Below are 18,807 nucleotides of genomic sequence, written 5' to 3'. Positions count from 1 at the left end.
TGTGCTCCAGGTCTGAGCAGTTATGAAACACAAAAGGCGGTGCCCAACCAACCTCAATAAAAGTCCATAAAGCCCCAGCTAGATGAGACCAGTGTTCACACTGTGCTAAAAGAGAAGGACATTTGACAACCCGCACCATGGAATGGGCTACTACACTCATTTCTCTCCTTGTTTTCTTTATTTCTTGCCATCTGCTCATATCATCTAAGAGGAAACAATTGCACAAGGGGAGACTTCCTCCAGGACCAACTCCTCTGCCCCTGATTGGGAATTTCCTGCAGATCAAGTCAAGTGAAACCTTAAAATCTCTTATCAAGGTATGGACCATTTTTGGACTCTTTCAGACCTCTTATGGAGAAAAAAGACTTTTATGTTTAATGATCAGAAAGGATTAGTTGTGGAAAGAAGTGTGCCTGAAACATTGGAAACTATCTTTATCCTCTTTATCTTTATCTTTACTTTCTTTGTCTTTCTTCTTTCTTTGTATCTTCTATTACATAGTTATAATCTGTAACAAAGAACTGAGACAAACGTCTTTCCAAGGTGAACCTTAAATTTGCATACTTTTCTAGATATTCTTGCATATATATCTCTGGACAAAATGTTCTCTTTCCTTCCCTCTGTCTTGTAGTTTGTTGTTTATGGTAGGACTCACATCTATGCTAAAGTACACCAGACACCGCAAATGCTATTCTTTGTCTGGATTCATTTCTGAGATTTGTGGTGTGTGATTCTCCATTAATTGCTATGGCTCCACTCTGTGAAACCTGGAATTTGTAGTTTGGTGAGGGACTTAGAATTCTTTGCTAGAGTTATCTAGTGATAATCATTTAATTCACATGGCACAATGCTACGGGATCCTGGGGGCTTGAGTTTTACAAGGTCTTTCGCCTCCTCTGAGCATGAGTGCTGGTGGCTCACTTAACTACAACTCCCATGACTCCATAACATTGAGCCATGGCAGTTAAAGTAGTATCAAACTGGATTATTTGCACAGTGTAGATGACTACACATAGAGGAGAGAATACTAGAGAACCCTTAGGCTAATTCTACACTGTCATATAAAATCCAGATTTATATACATTAACTGAATGATATTGCAGTGTAAACTCATATAATCCAGTTCAAAGCAGATAATTTGGATTATGTGCATTGATAACCTGGATTATATGGCAGTGTCGAAGAAGCCTTGGAGCAGTGTTTCTCAACCTGGGGGACAGGACACCTGGGGGGATCGCGGGGAGGTGTCAGAGGGGTCATGGGGGGGGGGGGCTGTGTGGGATGTTTGGCCCAATTCTATTGTTGGTGTGATTCAGAATGCTCTTTGATTGTAAGTAAATCCCAGCAATTTCAATTTCCAAATGCCATAGAATTATTGAATCATAGAATCAAAGAGTTGGAAGAGACCTCATGGGCCATCCAGTCCAACTCCATTCTGCCAAGAAGCAGGAATATTGCATTCAAATAACTCCTGACAGATGGCCATCCTCTGTTTAAAAACCTCCACAGAAGGAGCCTCCACCACACTCCGGGGCAGAGATTTCCACTGCTGAACGGCTCTCACAGTTATGAAGTTCTTCCTCGTCTTCAGATGGAATCTCCTCTCTTGTAGTTTTTGAAGCCATTGTTCCGTGTCCTGGTCTCCAGGGAAGCAGAAAACAAGCTTGCTCCCTCCTCTCTGTGGCTTCCTCTCACATATTTATACATGGTTATCATATCTCCTCTCAGCCTTCTCTTCTTCAGGCTGTCATAGATGTCAAGTCTATTTTGCCCAAACTCCACCAATGTTAACATTTGGGCATATTAAGTATTTGTGCAAAGTTTGGTCCAGATCCATAATTATTTGAGTCCACAGTGCTCTCTGGATGTAGGTGAACTACAACTCCAAAACTCAAGATTAATGCCCACCAGATCATTCCAGTGTTTTCTGTTGATCATGGGAGTTCAGTGTGCCAAGTTTGGTTCAATTCCATCATTGGTGGAGTTCAGAATGCTTTTCATTGTAAGTGAACTATAAATCCCAGCATATTGGGTATTTGTGCCAAATTTGGTCCAGTGAATGAAAATACATCCTGCAGATCAGATAGTTTACATGATGATTCATAACAGTAGCAAAATAACAGTTATGAAGTGGCAATGAAAATAATGTTATGGTTGGGGGTCAAAACAACATGGGGAACTGTATTAAGGGGTCACGGCATTAGGAAGGTTGAGAACCACTGCCTTAGAGTGTGTCTGTACTGCAGAACTCATAGACCACTTCAACTGGGATGGCTCAAGCATGTGGAACCAAATGTTCAACCCATTGGATCACTACTCTGATCAAGTGCTTGTTTTCAACTGAAATCGAGAATCCACATTAAGATTCAGCATATATTGAAAGGTGCTACTTGACCGTAAATGATGCAGTCATCTCTCTCAAAGGACACCATTACAAAATGTTTGCCTATCAAAAAGGTTGTGCTAGATGTGAAAGATTGATTTCCCCTACAGCTACGTGAAAAATATGGCCCTGTTTTCACCGTCTATTTTGGGACACGTCCAGTTCTGGTCTTATGTGGACACCAAGCTGTGAAGGAGGCCCTGATAGACAAGGCAGAAGAGTTCAGTGGAAGGACTACCATGCCTTCATTGGAGCCTAGTTTCCAGGGATATGGTGAGGCATCACAACTACATTTACAATAATGGTCCCATTCTTGTTTCTGCTTGCCATGTCATTTATTTATTGCAGAAGGCTTTCATGGCCGGAATCACTGGGTTGTTGTAGGTTTTTTGAGCTATATAACCATGTTCTAGAAGAATTCTCTCCTGATGTTTCGCTTGCATCTATGGCAAGCATATTCTGAGGTTGTGAGGTCTGTTGGAAACTAGGAAAATAGGGTTTATATATCTGTGGAAAACCTACAATAACCCATGTCATTTATCTCCTTTTGCCTTCAGGAGTGAGTTTTTCCAATGGAACACGTTGGAAGGAACTGCGCCGGTTCTCCCTCACGGTCTTGAGGAGTTTTGGAATGGGGAAAAAGTCTATTGAAGAGCGAATCCAAGAGGAGGCCCAATTCCTGCTGGAGGAATTTCGGAAGACAAAGGGTAAGAGATGTGCCAAAGAGAGCTTGGACTCATTCTGTTCAGTGAAAGGACTGTAATCCTCACTCAACCACGAGGGACCATAACCAGGCCTTGTAGTGAAGGGAAGAGGGTTAGGGGTTGAAACCACCCTCGAAATCGAAGTGGAAAGGCACAGGCAATTTCACTCATTAACTTTGTCATCACATACTGAGGTCTAACTTTTATTGCATGCCTCATGTTAGGAGTTAAATTTTGGCCTCATGATAGGCAGGATATGTGTTCTGGTACAGCCGCACCAGGAGCTCCAGCTTACCTTGCTATTTGTTGATTACTGCATGTATTTTAAAGTTCTATGCCTTTGCAGTTAGATTGCTTTCCTTACTTTGCAGTTATTGGGTCAATTGCTTGTCAATTATCATTAGGTTCCCTAGTCCCGCCCCCTTTTTTGGGCTTTGGATTGGAAGTGAGCCATTTTGTTAGTTAGTATCAGCCAGGTTAGCTTTTGTATAGGATGTGTGTAACTTCCCCTGTACAAAGGCTTCAAGCTTTAAGAATTTCCAGGGTTACAGAAATTCCAACAGAAACAGAAAGGAAAGAAATCCAGAGGATAACAGCTTTAAGAGTCTCCTAAGAACTCCAGGAAAGCATTCCCACAGCTTTGGGAATTTCCAGGAAAACAGCCTTAAAGACTAAAGAACTCCAGCTGGAGAATATCCACTGTCTTGCTGGTTGGTCCACTCAGCGTCCAAGAAGCAGTTCGGCCCGGTAGTGGAGCACACATCAGTGAGGGTTGGATTTCAGTCAGCCTGGGAGAAGTTAAAAATGGGAATTTTCCTTTAAAGAAAACGTTATTGAAGATAGTGCCTGTCCCCTGTGGACAAGATTGAGAGAACCAATACTTTATCAAGAAAGCCTTGAAGTTCCTGTTTGATTTCATTAATAAAGGCCTTTGTTGTACTTCTATAGCCATCTGAAGATTCTTTGTAGTGGAAACCTCTGAGAACTTCTCCTTAGGCCCCTGGCTTCCCGCTGGGCAAAGGTTACACATCCTATTTTTAAAGTCAACTAATTACAGGCCCAGCGGTGACAGAACAATATGTATTTCCTGTGGATAACAAGAGGCATCTAAGTTTTCAACCCAAATGTTTCGGCAAACTTCCCTGGTTAGCCTACTCATTTAATCTACAAGGTGCACTCTGTAAGTAATGTGTGGTGTTTGGAGGAGAAGTTAGGGGTAAAGGTGGTCACCAGAAGCTTAGTGCATTGGTTGTCTGACCATTTGTGTGATGGAAAAATGCAACAGAAATTTTCAATGGACACCAAAAAAAACAAAGTACCAACAGAACAACTTGTGCTTGGCTGAAAACCTCTTGCTAATAGTGGAAAACATCCTGATGTAACCCATCATCACGATAAAGGAAAGCAGAAGAAAACAGAAATAAACTTCTGGCAATTATAGAAACGATTGTCCTTCAAAACCTTTGCACAAAGATGGTAATTTCATGGCTTTGTTGAGATCTCTTGCCAGATCAGGAGAAAATTACCTGAAAAGTCATTTTGAAACTGCAGCTATGAATGCCCAATATTCTAGTCTTCAAATACAGAATGAATTAATAGACATCTGTTGTGACAAGATAGTCCAAAATCGAAAGGTGCCATGCAATTTGACAGATGTAACTTTGGATGTGAGTAGCTCAGAACAGTTATCGCTTTCGGTAAGGTATGTTGTTGTTAAAGTTGCAGGATTAAGAGAAGCCTTTAAAGACTTTAAAGGCTTTGAGAAGATCAGTGATATGACGGGTGGAGGACTTGAAGGCATTATTTTGAAAACACTGGAAAAAATGGGCTGAGCCTGCAATATTTGTGTGGACAGAGTTATAATGGAGCTGCTAATATGAGTGGTCATATTAGTGGTGCACAGGCAATTATATCACAGAAGTATCCGAAACTAAGAAACATCACGATTGGTTTGATGAAAATGACAAAGAGATCCAACAGTTAATTGATAAGAAAAGGGAAGTCTTCAAAATATGGCAGAGAGACACCAACTGCACTGCTAAGAAAAAGATCTATGCCAGTGCAAAAGCTGAGGTCCAAAGAAAGACCAGAGAACTCAAGAACATCTGGTTAACAAAGAAGGCTGAAGAAATCGAACACTTTGCAGACATCCATGATACTCAGGGATTTTTTAAAGCCACAAAAGTAATCTACGGACCAAGAAATCATGGCACACACCCTCTACTCTCATCAGATGGAACCAAACTTCTGAAGGATAAAAAAATCATTTGCATGCTGACATTTGTCTGCTTGTCTTCCCAAGAGATTTGCAGGATTTTCCAGAAGCGGATGGAATCGTTCTAGGAGTTGTATGTGACGTCTGTAGACAGTCCATGTTTCGCAGGCATATAGCAGGGTTGGGAGGACAATAACATCTACATGAAACCACTGGGAGAGGTCATCCGGAGTTTTGGAGTTGGGTGCCACCTCTATGCAGATGACACACAACTCTATTACTCATTTCCACCCAATTCCAAGCAGGCCTCTCGGGTGCTGGACGAGTGCCTGGCCGCTGTGTCTATCTGGATGAGGAGGAACAAGCTGAAGATCAATCCCGACAAGACAGAGGTCCTCCTGGTCAATCGTAAACCTGACCGGGGTATAGGGTGGCAACCTGTGCTGGACGGGGTTACACTCCCCCTGAAGCCACAGGTCCGCAGTTTGGGAGTCCTCTTGGATTCATTGCTTACGCTTGAGGCTCAGGCGTTGGCGGTGTCTGGGAGGGCTTTCGCACAACTGAGACTTGTGCGCCAATTGCGACTGTACCTCACGAAGGCTGATCTGGCCGGGGTGGTCCATGCCTTGGTCACCTCCAGATTGGACTTTCCGAGCCCAATTTAAGGTGCAGGTGCTTACCTACAAAGCCCTAAACGGTTTGGGACCATCCTACCTGCGTGACCCCATCTCCATCTATGAACCCATGCATTCACTTCGGTCATCTGGAGAGGCCCTGCTCGTGTCACATTTGTACCCTCTGCCAGGACACTGCACTTAGAGCAGTGGTTCTCAACCTGTGGATCCCCAGATGTTTTTGGCCTTCAACTCCCAGAAATCCTAACAGCTGGTAAACTGGCTGGGATTTCTGGGAGTTGTAGGCCAAAACACCTGGGGACCCACAGGTTGAGAACCACTGACTTAGAGGATTATCTTACTTGGACAACAAGGGATTGCCTAAGTAAGTAAGTATGTGAAAGTATTTCAGGAGATTTTTAACACAAGAAGATCAATGGTTGAATCTGTGGGTGGAGAAGTTAGGATTCCTCAATCAATGGTTGAATCTATGGGTGGAAAAGTTAGGATTCCTCGCATATGTTCAAAACAGACTTGTCAAAGCATGAAAAGTCATTTTCAATGCTGAAATATTTGAAAACATACATTAGAAGCACAATGGGACAATGAAGACTGACTGGACTTGCACTCTTGAGTATCTGCTGAAGTGTATCGATTGAGTCTGATTTCTGCCAAAGTGTATTGACAAAGTTTTCAAGTATTACCAACAGACAATGTAGTATTCTTTTGTAACCACTAAATTATCAATTAAGAATCATTTTCAGGTGTTTAAAAGACTTGAAACATTGTAACTAAAATACAAATTTGATTTAATTAAGTCTATACAAAATATAGAATGAATAATATAATTGAAATTATTTTGGGTTATGGACCTAGTCTTCATGATTCGCTAAAAAAAATGTTGCAACTCTCTCTCCCCAAATTTATTTCTGGCTATGGGCCTGATTACAGCTTCCATTGCATGTTAATTAGTGGACACAGGGTGCATTTGGTCCTGTTCTTTGCACCAGAAAGACCTTCTGTGAACTGATTCTTCATTCATTCTCTTTTCTGTGCAGAAAATCCTTTTGATCCTACCTTCTTCCTCGGCTGTGCATTCTCCAACATCATTTGCTCTATTGTTTTTGGGAACCGCTTTGACTATGAGAACAAAGAATTCCAGGCCCTCGTAGGGATGGTACATAAATTCTTCTGGGAAATGAGCACCTCCTGGGCCCAGGTACTCCTTTTGCAGTAATGCTCAGGTTAAATAATAACAAAACAATTTGTCTTCATCACTCCCCTGAGTTTTTCTTCTTCCTTTCTCACATACCTAGATGTTCAGCTTACATGTCCAGCCACAAATCCTCATGCTCTTGTGATCCCATCACCTATCCAGCTGCTCTTCCTCTTCTTTTGCTTTTCATGAAGATAATCTTTCTCTCTTTCCACATGAGTGTTCTCTCTCTTTCCCCTATTTTCCCCTCCTACACCTCACTCACAATATTTTTCTTTCTTCATTTTCTGTCCTCACCTAAGTACTCATTTAGGGTTTTTTTTTTCTTTTTTCGTTTTGCCAAAGCCTTCTTAGGCTCCCTTTGTGAAGATCTCATAATTCTTGGTGAGGGAAGCCAAGTCAGCTTGTTTTGACTACCACGATTTTGACCTTTTCGGAAAATAAAGGAGTCAGCCTTGATTCCAATTTCCCCTTTCCTGGTTAGGAACACTTCCCATCTATTGATTGATGATTATTAGGCTTGGGCAAGTTCGTTTGGAAGCTTCTAAAATCGTAATTAATTCGGATTAAAGTCCCTTTTGAATCAATTTTGAGCCATGCAGGAATAGTGGGAGGAGTAATTCCGAATTGAAACCACTTACCCATTGTTCGGAATTATTTTCAGGTGCCTCCCACAGTTATTTTGATTTTAAGACCATTAAGCAATTTTGGCAAAGCCTAACAAATGGTTTTAAAATCTCACGGTTTCCCTTCTTTCCCTGGCAGCGAGCTGCGATGCAGAAGGATGAGGTGGGCATGGCTAAGCACAGCTCTTCTTGAAGGTCACACCCCAGTGGCCTTCAAGAAGAGCTGTGCTTAGTCAGCCCACCCCATCCCTCTGCACCACAGCTCACTGCAAGGGAAGGAAAACTGCGAGATTTTAAAACTGTTTGTTAGGCTTTGCCAAAATTGCCTAATGGTTCTGGAGGGAGGGAGGGAGGGAGGGAGGGAGGGGCACCTTCCATTAATGAAGCAAATGAAGCAATTCGGATTTCCTGATATTTCCAATCTTTTTTTCATTAAAGTTTCGAAAATCATTTCAAAATCGAATCGCCAGCGCCCACTATATATGAAATGAGTTTTGAACCTTTTTTTTGATCACCCAAGCCTAATGATTATACTGTAGCCAACAGAGAGATTTAAATTTTATTTAAAATATAAAACACATGGTTTTCTTTGCTCATATGTGTCATATTTAGGTTTCTCAATTCTATCGTCTTGAAGTAACATTTTTCTTCGACTCACAGACACAGTGATAGAACGTTTCTTTCACTTTCTATCCTGATCTCACTGTTCTTGCTGCATCTGTTGTCCCCAAATCTCTCCATTTTCCACCAAAAGAAGCCGATTAGGGAGTTGAGTATGTTTAGACAGGAGAAATGAAGGCTGAGCAGGGATATGGTGAGCCATGTTTAAAGCTTGTTTTCTCATGCTGTAGAGACCAGTACACAGAGCAGCGGTTTCAATAGACAAGGGAAAAATCCATTTAAACATTAGGAAAAATTCCTGACAGTAAAATCTGTTCAGTAGTGGAATACGCCACCTCAGAATGTGGTGGAGTCTCCTTCTCTGGAAAGTTTTAAGCAGAGGCTGGATGATCATCTGTCAGGAGTGCTTTCATTGCATGTTCTTGCATGGCAGGGAGTTGGACTGGATGGTCCTTGTGGTCTCTTCCAACTCGATGATTCTATGATTTTACATCATGCCTTTGCTCCTATTATATCTGTTATGTTGTGATATAAAATTTTAAAAAACCTACAAATCATGGCTTCCAAGCCTTTCTTCATATTTTTTTGAACTCCCAGGTTCTTTGCTCCCACGCTTTGGCTTTTCCATGTCTAGGGACCTCATCATACACATGAGCCCTCCCCACATCTTGTTTCCTTTCACCGTCAATCACCATCACATGGGGGAATGGGACAAGTCACCCCCGCTCCTGTTTCCATCAGACTGGAGAAGGGTGGCAATACGTGTTGCCCTTTAACCCATCAGGTTGGAAAAGGGGAGAAAACACAACTTACTTTGCGTCGAGTGTAATAAGATGGCGCGTTCGCAAATAATCTTTGAGGTCACAATAACCCAGTTACTAAACTTAGGAGGCTCACATAGTTTTCAGGATAAATGGGATATATTTGCTCCATCCTATTCAGAACTAAATTGAGTTATTGGATGTTCCCTTTATTACTAGCAGCAGAAATCCTGTTGATGCTTAGATGGAATACAACAACTATCCATTCAGCATGGTTTCTCTCCTTGTGCAGTTCTATGACATTTATGCCAACTACTTGAATTACATTCCGGGAATCTACAGTAACATCTATGATGCCATGGACATGAAGCTCTTCGTTGCCAAGAGAATCAAGAAGAACCAAGAGACCTTTGACCCTAATTTCCCACGTGACTATATTGATTGCTTCCTCATCCGGATGGAAAAGGTACCTTGTTGGCGCATGAAGGTAGCAGGGCTCTGCATTAACTGTTAGTAATCTTTCTCACTTAAGGAAATGTGATAAGAAACCTTTAATCTATCCTACTTGTTTCCTCCCGGTGGCATAGAGCAGGGGTCCTCAAACTTTTTAAACAGAGGGCCAGGTGACCGTCCCTCAAACTGTTGGAGGGCCGGATTATAATTTGAAAAAAAAAATGAATGGATTCCTATGCGCACTGCACATATTTTATTTGTGCCATCAGACCTGGGGTCTGTAGATCTTAGTGAAAGAAACATGGACATGACATCTCTCCCCAGGGGATTGCTTCTTGCCCTCCTTTAGAGAACTGGAACTTCCAAGGATCAAGACACTACAGATAACTTGAAATAGGCTTTATTGTTCACAATGAGTTATCTTCCTTAGGCACAAACTTGATGTTTCAACAGGGGGTAAAGAAAATATACGTTACAGTCTCTGAAGTCTTGGGTCCAAGGAGTTTTGCAGCAGAGAAGCTTTCCAAGTTCCCTCTTTTCTCAATGGCTGTGAAGGCCTGAGCTTTCGCAACCCCCAGTCCAATGAACTATAATTGAAGGCACAAAGTCTTCCTCTTGATGCCAAGGGACTGGTTTGAAGGCGCTTAAGATTCCACAACATCATCCAGGTGAGCTGGTTATGAAGAATGAATCTTAAGAGTACAAACTTAAGAATTGGTGAAGAAAGATGACTTAACTGAGGGCTTTCGGAGCTAAACCTTTTCTCACCTCCATCTGCTGAGATGTTTGATGGTAGAATGAAAGGAAAGCCCTGCCCTCTTCCCCAGGAAGGGGAGGAGCCAAACAATTAAGCAGGGGAGGCAATTCAACAGATGCAAACAGCATTAGATAGCCAAACAATTCAACTGTACATTCACATACAAGTGGGGCCTGATGCACCGTCACATTATTTGTAGTGCAAAAAACACTTTAAAACAATACAATAATTAAAATGTAGAACAATTTCAACAAATATAAACTTATTAGTATTTCAATGGGAAGTGTGGGCCTGCTTTTGGCTGATGCGATAGGATTGTTGTTGTTGTTGTGAGCTTTCAAGTCGTTTCAGACTTAGGTTGACCCTGAGCGAGGGCTGGGTAAATGACCTTGGAGGGCCGTTTCCGGCCCCTGGGCCTTAGTTTGAGGACCCCTGGCGTAGAGTGTTAAACCACTGAGCTGCTGAACTTGCTGACCAAAGGGTTGGTGGTTTGAATTCAGGGAGCGGGCTGAGCTCTCACTATTGGGGCAGCTTCTGTCGACCTAGCAGTTCAAAAACATGCAAACGGGACTAGATCAATAGGCATTGCTTCTGTGGAAAGGTAATGGAGCTCCATGAAGTCATGCTGGCCACATGACCTTGGAGGTGTCTATGAACAACCCTGGCTCTTCGGCTTAGAAATGGAGATGAGCACCACCCCCAAGAGTTGGACACAACTAGACTTAATGTCAGGGAAAACCTTTACCTTTACTTGCTTCTAATCAGAAATGGAATTGTCTCATGATGTTTTATTCTTTCCTGCTTTCAGGAAAAAGACAATCCAGGCAGTGAATTTATTATGCAGAACTTGGAGCACACCATTCTTAATCTGATCCGTGGTGGAACAGAGTCGGGCAGTTCCACCTTGAAATATGGCTTCCTGCTTCTGATGAAATATCCTGAAGTGCAAGGTGTTGTTGTTGTCGTTGCTGATGATGCTAATATCATTAACAGTTTGCCCAAATTGGCAGGTTGAGTTTTACAGATTTGATCAATATGTTCTCGCTAGGAATCTTTAATATTTCCTGGGAAATTCTATAGTCAACTTCTGGTCAAATTCTATGGTCAAATTCCACTTCCCCATAATCATTTGAGAGTGTTCAGCCCCCTGTATCTTGTCAGAGTGAGACCCTCCGGTCTGGCACAGCGAACGTGAGGTTTCCAAAACACACAGACTCAATTACTACACAGCATTCTTCTTCGGTTCCAAAATAGCTTTACTAGAAGCATCTATCTACAGGCGACTACATGTTGATAATGAAAGATGGCGACTAACAAAGTACAGGACTAAACACACAGACTAAGAAAACATCCTGCCCTCCCGGCTGGTTAACTCCCTTTTTGTTCTCTGGGCAAAAGAATTTCTGTTATCTCAGTCTCAAGGACTTTACTCTCACTGCCTATATTGACTACAATTCTAGCACACAGCTGAACATAACTGAATCCATCTTTGAAATACAATACTAACACATTGAAAAACATATATAAAATAACTGCAATTATCCTGACATATCTATGTCTTCTGCATTTATATATTTAGTCAGTAATGGCTTGAAAATGTTTAGGAAAAAGAAAATCTTGATTTGGTTGCATATCAAGCCTTACACGGATGTAAACCCCATTATTTTTATTTTTTTTAACATTTTATCCAGCACATGTGGCCCGCACACTGTCACTGTGATTGTTTATTATAATGTTATATTATTAATGCATTCATATGTTTTTATGTAATTATGATGTTGTTGCTTGTTGCTTATGTTTTTGGTTTTATCTTGCTGTAATGTGTTGTCTGGGCTTGGCATGAGGTAAGCCGCCCCAAGTCCTTGATTATTATTATTATAAAGATTATTTATTTATTTATTTATTTATTTAAAAGTTTTGTATACCGGCCTTCTCACCTCTCTTGAGGGACTCAGACCGGTTTCCAACCATAATATCACATACAATCAATAAAATATCATAATACATATTACAGTAAAACATTAAAACAGCAATTACAATCAATAACTATAATGGTCAGTTGACACACTAAAATCGTTGCTCATCATCCTCCATCCATATCTCAGGGTGTTGGCTCACTCGTCGAATGCCTGTCTCCATAACCAAGTCTTCACCTATTTCCTAAATGTCAGGATAGAAGGGGCGGTTCTGATCTCCAGTGGGAGAGAGTTCCAGAGTCGAGGGGCCACCACCGAGAAGGCCCTGTCCCTCGTCCCCACCAGACGCACTATTATTATTATTATTATTATTATTATTTAAAACTTTTATATTCCGATCTTCTCTACCACCATAGAGGGACTCAGACTGGCTAACAGCAATGCTAGTAGTACAATCTAAAATCAAAACAGTCTAACAACAAACATAAACAGTGAATTAAAATAGAGTAAAATACATATAAGCCAATTCGCCAAGATAAAATCATGTCCAATTCAATTTGTGTCCTGTGATCCATACTTTAGTCAATTGCCGGTCTCAGCCATCATTCTGGGAATGCCTTGTTCCATAGCCATGATTTTACTAGCTTCCTGAAGGTCAGGAGGGAGAGAGTGCCATAGCCAAGGGGGCCACCACAGAGAAGGCCCTGTCTCTCATTCCCACCAGACGCAACTGCAAAAGTGGTGGGACTGAGAGCAGGGTCCCTCCAGAAGATCTTAGAAACCTTGATTATCATTTTGGGAGGTTATATCCTGCCATTTCACTGATCCTCAGGTTCTTTGTAGCGTTGCTTGGCTTTTTATACATGAAATGCCATTTTACTACAGCACTGTCTATAGTGGAAGCTCAGCATCCAAGTGTCCTGGGAAAAAAACTATGGCAAATTCTGAGAGCCCATTAATAAGGTTTGAAGATTACAAGATTACTAGTTCGTGATTTCAGAAATAACTGGAAATGAGAGAGATGACTGAAGAAGTGCAAGGTATGATAAAAACTAGTTCATAGTGCTCTCTCTACAAGAGGAAGGCGCAATCAAGCCATGCAGGTTGTTGCTAGGGATGAGATGTCAGTCTTCCTGCAACAAATAGTATGGGATTTCATGTTGCTGTTTAGCGTAATTGGAAGTAGAATCTCAATTCCCTTTTGAGAGTCAGAAACTGAAGGTGTTAATTATCCTCATATCTTTAACAGCAAAAGTGCATGAGGAAATTGATCGAGTGATTGGCCATAATCGTTTCCCAAACACTGAAGATCGGCGGCAGATGCCGTATACAAATGCTGTGATCCACGAAGTGCAGAGATGCAGTGATGTCTTTCCTATGAGTGCAGCCCACATGGTCACTCGTGACACTGAATTCAGAGGATATCAAATCCCTAAGGTACAGTAGCAGGGCAACGAGAATATGAGTAATTGAAGTTATTCATGGGACATTCCAATGTGATTCAATCCCATCTACAGTTGCCAGACTGTAGAAGAGTCAAGATGGTGTAAGTCGAATTTCTGCTACCATTATCCATTTCTTAAAATACTGGAAAGGTGGAAATTCTGTTATAACGGTGCAACAACAACCCAACTATTTTGTGTTCCGGTGCCCACTGATAACTATATTTATGTTGGGGAGAAAACAGAAAGGAAGCATTCTTATCTGAATGCACTTTAGTCCTACCTTGACATATTGGTGCAATGGGTTAAACCGCTGAGTTGATGAACTTGCTGACCAAAAGGTTGGTGGCTGAAATCCAAGGAGCAGGGTGAGCTCCTGCTGTTAGGACCAGCTTCTGCCAACCTAGCAGTTTGAAAACATGCAAATATGAGTAGAGCAACGCTCTCTACGTGGGGTTGCCTTTGAAGACTGCTCGGAAGCTTCAAATGGTCCAGCGTTCGGCAGCCAGGTTGCTAACAGGAACGGCACTCAGGGAGCATACTACTCCTCTATTGTGCCAGCTCCACTGGCTGCCAGTTTGCTACCAGGCACAATTCAAAGTGCTGGCGTTAGCCTATAAAGCCCTAAATGGTTCTGTCCCTACTTATCTCTCCGAACGCATCTCCTCCTATGAACCAACTAGGACATTAAGATCATCTGGGGAGGCCCTGCTCTCTGTCCCACCTGCATCACAGGCGTGCCTGGCGGGGATAAGAGACAGGGCCTTCTCAGTGGTGGTCCCTTGGCTGTGGAATGCCCTTCTTACAGATATCAGATCGGCCCCCTCCCTGTTGGCATTTCGGAGGAAAGCAAAGACCTGGCTGTTCGAACAAGCATTTGATTAAGCAATGTAATTGAATATAGGAATATGGAATAATGGATGATGAGACTGGATTCTGATTTTACTGATGAGACGCTAATGATTGTTATATTGATGTTTAATCATTGATGATGCTATTGTTTTTAACTGCCCCATATTCGTTTTGTGATGTTTTTGCATTGAATTTTGCTGTTGTTAACCCCTTTGAGTTGCCTGAGGGCTGAGAAAAGCGGTATATAAATGAAGTAAATAAATAAATAAATAAATAGGTCAGTAGGTATCGCTTCTGCAGGAAGGTAATGGTGCTCCATACAGTCATGCTTGTCACATGACTCTGGTGTTTACGGACAACACCAGCTCTTTGGCTTAGATATGGAGATGAGCACCAACCCCTGCAATCGGAAACGATTAGACTTAATGTCAGAGTTCTTGAAGCCACATTCCACTTGAAAAGCAATACCAAATTTTTGGAGGTTAAGGTCACAGATCCTATGTGATACAACTACGAAGAGACTCTTTGGTAGATTTTAGAAGAAAGATGAATAGATTCCATAATTCCGTAATGGGTTCATTTACACAGCAGAACTGATGCGGTTTGATAGCAATCAATGCAATGGGATCACGGAAGTTCCAGATTTATGGTGTCAAACTCCATTGTTTTTGTTGTGTTCATGCATCCATTACGGAATTATGACCATGAATTTAAGGTTGGATCTACACTGCTTTGAACTTGATTATATGAGTCTACACTGCCATATAATTGAGTTGAAAGCAGATAATCTGGATTTTATACAGTGGTGTAGATGGGGATTAAGAAACAAGCAAAGAAGACAAATAAACACAGGCAATAAAACCATTCTCCATTCATCTCAAGGACTACTTAATTGAGTCTCATGAACCACCAGGGGTTGCCACAACCACAGCTTAGTGCAGTGGTTCTCAACCTTTCTAACACTGGGACCCCTAAATATGTTTGCCCCGACCCTTTAATACAGTTCCTCATGTTGTGGTGACGCCCAACCATAAAATTATTTTTGTTGCTCCTTTATAATTGTAATTTTGCTACTGTTACAAATCGTAATGTAAATATCTAATATGTGGATGTGTTTTCATTGTTACAAATTCAACATAATTAAAGCATCATGATTAATCAGAAAAAATATGTTTGGGGGAGTATGGAAAACAGATGATGGGATTTGCAGTACCTTCAACCGATTCAGCGCTGACTTCCACAGACCACTGAGACCTCCACACAGAACTCTAATGTCAAACAAAAATACTTGAGAGCTTTGGGAGGAATTGACAGTGATTTAGGGGAGATGTAGTTCACCTACATCTGGAAAGCATTGTTAACCCAAACAACTATGGATCTGGACCAAACGTGGCACAAATACTCAATATGCCCAAATTTGAACACTAGTGGAGTTTAGGGAAAATAGACCCTGACATTTGGGAGTTGTAGTTGCTTGGATGTATAGTTCACCTGCCATCAAAGAGCAATCAGAACTTCACCAACAATTGAATTGAACTAAACTGTGCATACAGAACTTCTGTGACCAACAGAAAATACTAGAGACATTTGGGGAAAATAGACCCTGACAACTGGGAGTTGTAGTTGCCTCGCGCGGAGGACCCCTTGCATGCCTCGCTCCCTCGCTGGATGATGAGAGGGCGAGGCAGGTGAGGAGGACTTTGCGCGAGGCCAGGCCTCATGCGAAGGAGTCCACGCCTGGCCTGCGCCCTTGGGACGAGGCCAGTAGAGACGGCCTCGCGACCCCTCTGAAATGGCCAGGCGACCCCCCTGGGGGTTGCGACCCCCAGGTCGAGAACTGCTGGCTTAGTGCCTTGCAGATGCTCAACTTGAATCTGAACAGTTCTGATCTTATCTCATTTTTGGTAGAACAGTTAGTTTGCTTTTTGCTCATCTGTTACTGTTTTCTCTCTCTCAAAAGACAATTGTACCCTGAAGCATCAAAAGGTTGAAGTGCAAAGCCTCATTCCAATAAACTCAAGTGTTCCGCAATCTTTACATCAAAAGCATGTTGTGCAAGATACTTGTTCTGGAATGGCATTTTGTCTTTCTGAGCTCATACCTCTTTTCTTTTCCAGGGGATGGCAGTCTACCCATTACTCAGCACTGTCTTGCATGACCCTACAATGTTTAAAAGCCCCAATGCTTTCAACCCAGAGAACTTCTTGGATGAGAATGGACGCTTCAAGAAGAATGATGCCTTTGTGCCTTTCTCCGCAGGTAGAACTCTCCTAAAAACACCAATGAAAAGAATCACTTTCACATTTTGTTAGTTTATTAGCTTGATATCCCATGCTTGTTTTTGGAGCTTGCTACAGTGGTCTCCTTATTCTCCCACAGCAAATATGCAAAATTATGAAGGGATTAAGAACTTTGTCATGTACTCTCTGGATTTCATTTCATAATTGTATAACCTTTGTTGCCCATTTCTTCCTCCTCCAAGGGTTCCCAGTCTTGCTTGAACAGTAAAGGGTCATTTTTCTGAAGATATCTTGTTAAAAAGTCAATTTTTGCTATTTTGCTATTATTTTTACTATCTATTCTTCCATTTTTGTTGTTTCTTCTGGTCTCCTCATCTGCACATACACAATTCTTGCTGCCGTTGTCATCAAAACAGCAGTAATAGAAATTTCAAATTATTAACTATTGCTATGCTGAATGCAGTTTAGCCCTACCTTGACATATTCAGTTCTCAAAGCCACATTCCACTTGAAAAGCAAATATAAATTTCTGGAGGTAAAGGTCACAGCTAAAATTACTAATTGCTTTCTTCAAACCCAAAATGATTGAAGAAACACATCCCTACTTGCAAGTAGCTCTAGAAATCAAAATCTGCAACATCAAGCTCGACACATTTAGAAATTATTTTGGCTGCCTTTAGATTTAGAGACACCACACTTAGGTTTCCCTAAATGAACAATGGGCCATCCAAAATACCATAGAAGGGTGGCTGAAATGGTTATTCGAAATGGTTGAGATCAACTGCAAACCCATAGCAAGTTGGATAGAAAGGAAATCTTTTCTAAGTAGATATAAAACAATGAGATGGCTGGTTGGAGGGGCAACATCATACTAAGCCAGATATGATATGGACATGACAAGGGGATTTGAGGTGAAATAACTTTTTTGTTGCATCTTAGGACGCATCTGATTACAGATAGCTAAATGTGTCTGTCCTTACCTCTTGGGAAATTCTCATATTTTTATTTCAGGGAAGCGGAACTGCTTGGGTGAAGCCTTGGCCCGCATGGAGCTTTTCCTCTTCTTCACCACCATCCTGCAGAATTTCCATTTGAAGTCCCTTGTGCCCCCTGAAGATATTGACCTCACTTTTCAAGAAAGTGGCTTTTCCAACATCCCACCCTTTTACCAGCTCTGCGCCATCCCACGCTGACTCTGAAGTCCCTTTCTCCCTCAGCCTGGGACTCTTGCAGAAATTGCATTGACAGACTCCACAAGAAAGAAGGGGATTTTCTCTGTTTTCTGTCTCTCATAAAGAGGGCTGATTTTTGGTATAAATATATATGGTTTTTGGATTTTACCCCCTTTTTAGGTTTTCTTGTTATGAGGTACTATTGTATTCTCAGCTGAGTAACAAGGATTCTTTTCTAGCATTCCTTCTATTTTCTGAAGAATCACAAGATGGTGATGACTCTTAATTTAGTTATGTCTATTTATTGTTTATGAAGTATTTAAGTTGCCTTGAAATTATCTAATTTGAAATTTAGAATTTGTGAGAACAGTTATAAGTTCATAACCACTTTGATTCTGGAGTTAGGCAGTCCAGCTGGCCCTCTGTACCCATGGACTCAACCATCCAAAACTTGAAAATTAAAGAAATTCCAAAAAGTAAATCTGGATCTGATTGTTTTATGTAAGGGACATCATTTTATTACACCAATGAATGCAATGGGGCTTGAGCACCCATAGAGTGTGATATCCACAAGGAGGTCTGTGAGGGTGTTAACGTTCAGCTGGACACTACTTAAACGAAGATGAATGTCTATGACGAGGGGGAAAGACTCTCTTATCCCACCTCAGTACTATTGTCAAGTGACCAACTGTATTAACGATATTAATGACCGATGTAATTGGTAGATTCGCCGCCACCACCTCAAATTATATGTCTGAGGAAAACATAAGTGTGAATGTGAATTAGGTAAAGTTTGTTCAATCCCTTTGTTCTTCTTTAATGGCTGCTTCTTTTG

General features: G+C 41.5%; 1 protein-coding gene across 1 annotated transcript; it reads left to right on the top strand.

Annotated features, from left to right (window-relative positions):
• The first annotated feature begins 137 nt into the window (after positions 1-137).
• Positions 138-17,993, top strand: LOC137095425 (cytochrome P450 2G1-like). The gene is made up of 9 exons (XM_067462086.1): positions 138-317; positions 2,494-2,656; positions 2,941-3,090; positions 6,975-7,135; positions 9,433-9,606; positions 11,159-11,300; positions 13,516-13,703; positions 16,678-16,819; positions 17,812-17,993. The coding sequence occupies exons 1-9, from the start codon at positions 138-140 to the stop codon at positions 17,991-17,993; spliced, it is 1,482 nt and encodes a 493-aa protein (XP_067318187.1).
• The last annotated feature ends 814 nt before the right edge of the window (positions 17,994-18,807 follow it).

This window comes from Anolis sagrei, chromosome Y (genome assembly GCF_037176765.1).
Source record: "Anolis sagrei isolate rAnoSag1 chromosome Y, rAnoSag1.mat, whole genome shotgun sequence".
In the NCBI taxonomy this organism is placed as follows: Eukaryota; Metazoa; Chordata; class Lepidosauria; order Squamata; family Dactyloidae; genus Anolis; species Anolis sagrei.
The sequence above is the reverse complement of the archived record's forward strand: the minus strand, read 5'-3'. Positions and strand labels throughout refer to the sequence as shown.